This window comes from Chionomys nivalis, chromosome 1, assembly GCF_950005125.1.
Source record: "Chionomys nivalis chromosome 1, mChiNiv1.1, whole genome shotgun sequence".
Classification (NCBI taxonomy): Eukaryota; Metazoa; Chordata; class Mammalia; order Rodentia; family Cricetidae; genus Chionomys; species Chionomys nivalis.
The window spans coordinates 173,484,223-173,490,222 of record NC_080086.1 but is presented as its reverse complement, the minus strand read 5'-3'; the positions used below and the strand labels follow the sequence as shown (position 1 = coordinate 173,490,222).

At 48.2% G+C, this 6,000-nt stretch overlaps 1 protein-coding gene across 3 annotated transcripts in view; it reads left to right on the top strand.

The window, feature by feature from the left end:
- The first annotated feature begins 4,789 nt into the window (after nt 1-4,789).
- Nucleotides 4,790-6,000, top strand: part of Tspan33 (tetraspanin 33) — a 31,051-nt gene continuing 29,840 nt past the window's right edge. For 2 of the 3 annotated variants that reach the window (XM_057789449.1, XM_057789440.1), the window contains exon 1: nt 4,790-5,132. In XM_057789449.1, coding sequence (XP_057645432.1) covers nt 5,031-5,132 — 102 coding nt within the window. In that variant the 5' untranslated portion in view covers nt 4,790-5,030. The remainder of the gene's footprint in view (nt 5,133-6,000) is intronic. The other variant, XM_057789422.1, reaches the window with a different exon arrangement.

Sequence of the window (6,000 nt, the reverse complement as noted above, 5' to 3'; positions counted from 1 at the left end):
CTAGTCGGGCTGTTAAAGGGCCAGCTCCTTCCGAGGGGAGGTTTTGGTCTCTCCTTCAGATCACATCCTGCTGAGGTGAATGTTCAAGGTGCAAAAATGAGCTATAAATACCATGTGAACAGTTTCATGAAAAGGTGCAGTAATTATGAGTGTGCTTGTCTGTTGGTGGAACGAGGTCGTGTGTAGCTGCTTTCCATCCATCATATGTCCTTGCATGGTATGTCCCTCTTCAGCAGGCCTTCTGTGTACCTTCTGGCTCAGCTCAGGTACCACTTCCGTTTCTCCTCTCTAGTGTCTTCCTTCACTTTCTTTATGCCCCATCCCTCTCTATCAACATCAAGTTCTCTTTTCCTTCCACTCCAGGAGATCTTGGTTCATCATTTCATGGTATTGATTAGGACTGTTTGGCTGGGGGAAAAAAAGAGAAACAGGCTTAAACAGACTTAATAGGAATTCTATTAAAATAGACTCAACGGCAAGTAGCCTCTGCACCGAGGTGTTGATCTAGTGGACAAGCTCTTCTCCTCAGCCTTCCCTTTCTTGCTCATTCTCCTGAGGAAAGCCATTGGGGGGGGGGGCTTTCTAGTCTCTGTGGTAAAAATTATGGCTGTCTTCTTAAGCTAGCAAAGTTATTCACTAGAAGTTTGTCAAAATTTGTATTTGAGGGGGAGAATTAAGTGGCCCTCTTGGTGTCTCACAACATGAAATGAAAAATTAACTGGACTCATATAGGGTTTATTTGGGTGGGGTGGATAATTTAATTGTTCAAAATGACCACTATCTCTATGGATGGGACTAGAGCAATTAGGGGTCCTTGGAGACATGATAGATGTCTGGATGTCTCTTTTTTTTTTTTCTTGCTGATTTTTTTTATTAATTAATTAATTTAATTATTAAAGATTTCTGCCTCTTCCCCGCCACCACCTCCCGTTCCCTCCCCCTCCCCCAATCAAGTCTTCCTTCCTCCTCAGCCCAAAGAGCAAGCAGGTTTCTCTGCCCTGTGGGAGGTCCAAGGACCACCCACCTCCATCCAGGTCTATTAAGGTGAGCATCCAAACTACCTGGGCTCCCACAAAGCCATTACATGCAATAGGATCAAGAACCCATTGCCATTGTTCTTCAGTTCTCAGTAGTCCTCATTGTCCATTATGTTCAGCGAGACCGGTTTTGTCCCATGCTTTTTCAGTCCCCGGCCAGCTGGCCTTGGTGGGTTCCCGATAGATCATCCCCATTGCCTCAGTGTGTGGGTCTGGATGTCTCTTGAAGTTTCATGTGTATCCGATTTCCCAGCGAGAACATGAGCTCTTCAAGGACAGGGGTGGCTCGCACACCTTCATAGTCTTTTGCCAAGAAACAAGTGTTTACTGATGCACTTCTAACAGTTCTGTGGCTCCTAACTCGCACGTTAGGCACACATACATATCTGAATTAATACACGCGGACTTCCATGTTTAGACGCCCACCATAGTATAAACACTGCCATGAAGATGCTACAGTACAGCACTGCGAAGTGGTTCTGGTTCTCGACCGTATCCCTCTCTCTGTCCTGAAGAGATGGCTCAGCGGTTAGGAGTACTTATTGCTCTTCCAGAGGACCTGAGTTTGTTTGTCAGCACCCATGTTGGGCAGCTCTCAGCCATCTGTAACCCCACCTCCAAGGGATCTGACACCTTTTCTGGCTTCTGCACAAATGTAAATAACTCTTTCAGAAAATCATCATAAGGCGGAAGCAAGCAAGATGGTTAGCGGGGAAAGGCGCCTCACCACCAAACATGATGGCTCGCGTTCATGGAACCTACATGTTGGAAAGACAGAATCCACACAGTAGAGCGAACTGACTCTAAGAAGTGGTCCACTGTCCACAAATCCCCAACTCCCCTGCCACACAATACAAATAAATAAGTAAATAAAGTGGGGACCAATTGAAGATAGCAACTGACATTGAACTCTGGTGCGAGCATATGTGCGTGTATGTGTGCACGTGCACACACACGCACACGTGCACACGCACATGCACACACATGCACACGCACACACACACACTACTGAAAAACCAGCCAGTGTTAATCATCTCATTTACTGAACATCAAGGTACAGTACAGGTAATAGATAGTTTTTGTTCTTTGGATTTTAGGCTTTGGCTTGGATTTTTCCAGTTCTGCAGCCATCCCCAGACTTACTGACCTTCTTGAGAAAGTCATAAAAGAAGGCGTGGCCCCTGGAAGGATAACGGTCAGCCTTCGGTAAGAGGACACAGTTAAGCTTTCTTCATAATGCTTATTCTGACTAAATTTGCTCAGCCTCAAATATCATACCTTGCCTGCTCTCTTCTTTTTCTGAATACTGCCAATCATATTTCCATTTTGAACATGCAATTGTACTCAGTACCTATTGCACTTGTCTAATAAATTTGAAATGTACAAAATACAATATAATTCTTACTTAATATTCCCTTAGTTTAAGCCTTTCCTGAGTTATTAATTGTTTTCAGGCTCAAAATATTCTATCTAATTTTGTCTTTCTTTTCCGATTAAATTAATCTTATACAAAAAGGCAAGTTTTTATTTATTTATTTTGAGGCAGGGTCTCACTATGTAGCCCTGGACGACCTGGAATTCACTATGTTGAATTCCATGTTGGCCTGGAATTCTATGTTGGCCTCAAACTTGAAAAGATTTGCTGGCCTCTGCCTCATGAATGCTGAGATTAGGGTGTGTGCCACCATGCCTAGTCCTAAAAACAGATTTTTAAAAACCCTAACATCTGAGCACATGAAGTCACAGCCATTGCAAGCTCGTGTGTGCAACAGCCCTGTCATGTCCAGCAGATACTGTCTCGCTACACGTGTCCACTACCTCTCAGTCTTACAAGCCCTTAGCTCCTCTTCAGTGATCTCTGAACCTTGTGGGCAGAGGGGGTATAAAATAGACATCCCATTTACAGCTTGTTCTACAGTATCATGTTCCCTGTTTGCCGACCAGTCGTGGGTTCCTGTATTAACAACCATCTACTGCAAAAAGAGATTTCTTTGATGAGGGTTAAGAGGTGCACTAATGCATAAAGATAAAAACTTAGGGGACAGTTGAACGCTATGTCCATTTAGTAGAATGATAGTATTAGCACTTTTTTAAAATAGGATCTCACTGTGTACCCCTGGCTGACCTAGAGCTCACTACATTGACCAGGTTTGCCTCAAACTCATAGAGATCCACCTGCCTCCTAAGTGCTGGGGTTAAGCTTTCTTCAGCCTCTTTTAACTCTATCTGAAAACAAAGATTTTACCACATTTCCTTCTACAAAACTCTTATGTCCCAATCAGTTCAACACAAACTCAGCCATCTGATATGAAGTCCTTCTACGGTTTTGATTCAGTCCGACACATGCTGGCATTAGCTGGTATTGTCTTGCACTGCTACACCAAGCCATGAAAAGTGATCCGCTTATTTTTCACACAACACACAATATGCTTTTATATGTCCAAGCTTTGCCACACCTTTCTGTGTCCACCTGGACCTCTCCTCCCCACTGTCGCTATTATTCTCATTCTCGGCTTCCCCTGGTCCCTCCTGCCATGACACCTTAATGCTGAACTTCTAACACTTACGTGATAGTGATTCTGCTGTTGTCTTATTTCCACACGGGATTCTGAATTCCACCGAAACAAAACACCGGGGCTGGAGCCGTGGCTCAGTCATTAACAGCACTTGCAGCCCTCACAGAGGCCCAAAGTTCAGTTCCCAGCACTGACATTAGGTGGCTCACAACCGTCTCTAACTCTAGTCCCAGGGGATCTGACACCCTTTTCCGGCCTCCATCAGCACCTGCACGCATACGTATACATACACTCAGGCCCACACACATACACAGATTTTTTTTCTTAAAAAAAAAAAAAATCTTTTAAAGAAGTAAAAAAAAAATCTTTTAAAGAAGTAAAAATTTTTAAAACACCACATTTAGTGAGCCCTGGTATGAGCCTCTATGTGTGAGTGATTCACAAGCACCGTCTAACTTGATCTTTAGATTTAACGTTACACGAAGCGCAGCTTGGGGACAGCATACTAAGGATGGCAGAATCAGGCCCCTCCCCAAGGTTAGGTTTATATTACTTGTTGTAGCCTGTACAATGGCCACCCACTTGCTCCGGATTCAATCTGTGCAGGCCCCATCAGCATGCTAAAAAAACATGTATACATGTAGATCAAGGTTCCGAGAAGGCTTGAGTAGAGGGCCTGGACGGTAATGACAGGATGGCAAGATTGGTGAGGACGGTTTGAGAATTCCACTACTGAGCTTTAAACAAGCATTTAAAATATATGGTTGCTAAACAGGATTGCATCTATTCTTTACCCTCCAGTAGGTGCCTGCCATTTGTCTCTCTGAGTTTATTGATCCCTGGGGATGACATTCATTCTTTTCTGTTTCCGTAGCGTTGAACGAATTGCTCAACACAGAGTACGTACTTGTTGATTTTAACGTACGTGTGTTTGCATGTGTGCACAGCAACTGGGCAGAGGCCGTGGGTGTGGGATGCAGGGTGCATTCCTTTTCCTCATTCTTTTTCCCTTAAGCAGCTGCAGCCCGCGGGCTTTCCAGTCTAGGCGGGGAGAAGCAGAACCACTGACCCTTTAACAAGTTGTCCCTCACAGAACAGGTGTCTCCCCCGCCTCTCCGAGGAGAGGGATGGCTGGCTGCTTAGTGACATCAGCCGCCAACCAATGAGAAGTCAGGCTTAGGCAGCCTCGCCAATGGCCGGCCAGGGGGCGGGCCCGATTGCCTGGGAGCCGGGCGGGCTAGGCTGCTCTGCGGCCGCGGTGGAGTCTCCGCCGCTCACGCTGCCCGCCGCGACTCCAGCGGCGGCGCCGTTCCCCGGCCGCGCTGCTCCCCGACGCACGGCTCGGGCGGCTCCCGGTGAGGTGCGGCTATCCCGGCGTCCGGGTCCCCGTGGGCCCGCGGCTCACGTCCGGGGCTGCGGGGCACGCAGGTGGGCCGGCGGCCGCTGGGAGATAGGCCCCCGGGGGCAGCTGCGGACCATGGCGCGGAGACCTGGCGCGCCCGCTGCCTACGGGGAGGAGTTCTCCTTCGTCAGTCCGCTGGTGAAATACCTGCTCTTTTTCTTCAACATGCTCTTCTGGGTGAGGCTCGGGGGTCAAGGGGTACAAGGGCTACAGGGCATCCCCGGAGCGCCAAGGGTGGCTGCCTGTGGCTGGGGAGGGCCGACCTGGGCTGTCCGGTGCCCAGGAGCGTGGTGAGTGGTGCCGCCTAGTTTTCTGGGCTGGTGACACTTCGGGGGGCATGTCTCCTGGGGAGGAACACCACTGCGCCTCCGTGTCAAGAGGGGACGTTAGGAGGGGGCATCATTCTTGTTGCCAGGGATGAAGGTTTAGCAGGGATGAGGATCTGTGTGAGGCCAGAAGAGATGTGTTTGGGAGAAGAGCTGGCTGGACAGCCCCATGGGCACATTTCATGGTTAGGGACTTTCAGGCCTGGGTGCTGGAAGGCCCGACTGCCAAAACAGGCAATGGGGGAGAGGGAGAGAGAAGGAAGGGAAACCCCAAACCTTCCCTCCCCCAGTTCCTCAGGGGGATGGGTCAAGGGGCTATATCTCTCCCTTTTGCAGGCCTCAGTGTCTGCTCCTGTCAAGGCTGAAAAGGGTTAAGAATGGCCTCTGGTCCGATGTATGTCCTGCTTATCCCAGAGTGGCCCTAAACTTTGCCCTACCTCCTTCAAGACCAGCTTTTCCTCTCTGAGCTGACAGCCTTCAGCTAATTTAAATAGGATCCTCTGTTGGGCTGGAAGGCCCCTTCAGAATCTTCCATTTGGGGGTGAGAAAAGTGTAAACAATGTTGACCTAAGGCTCCAGACACCTGGGTTTCTGTCCCCATTCTACAATCCTTGTTGATTTCACCGATCTGGGTAAATCCATTCAAGCCTGCAGCCCCCCCCCAATTCCAATCCGGTGTGATGGGGAGGTGGCAGAAGCAGGCTGAAAATTCAAGGGGA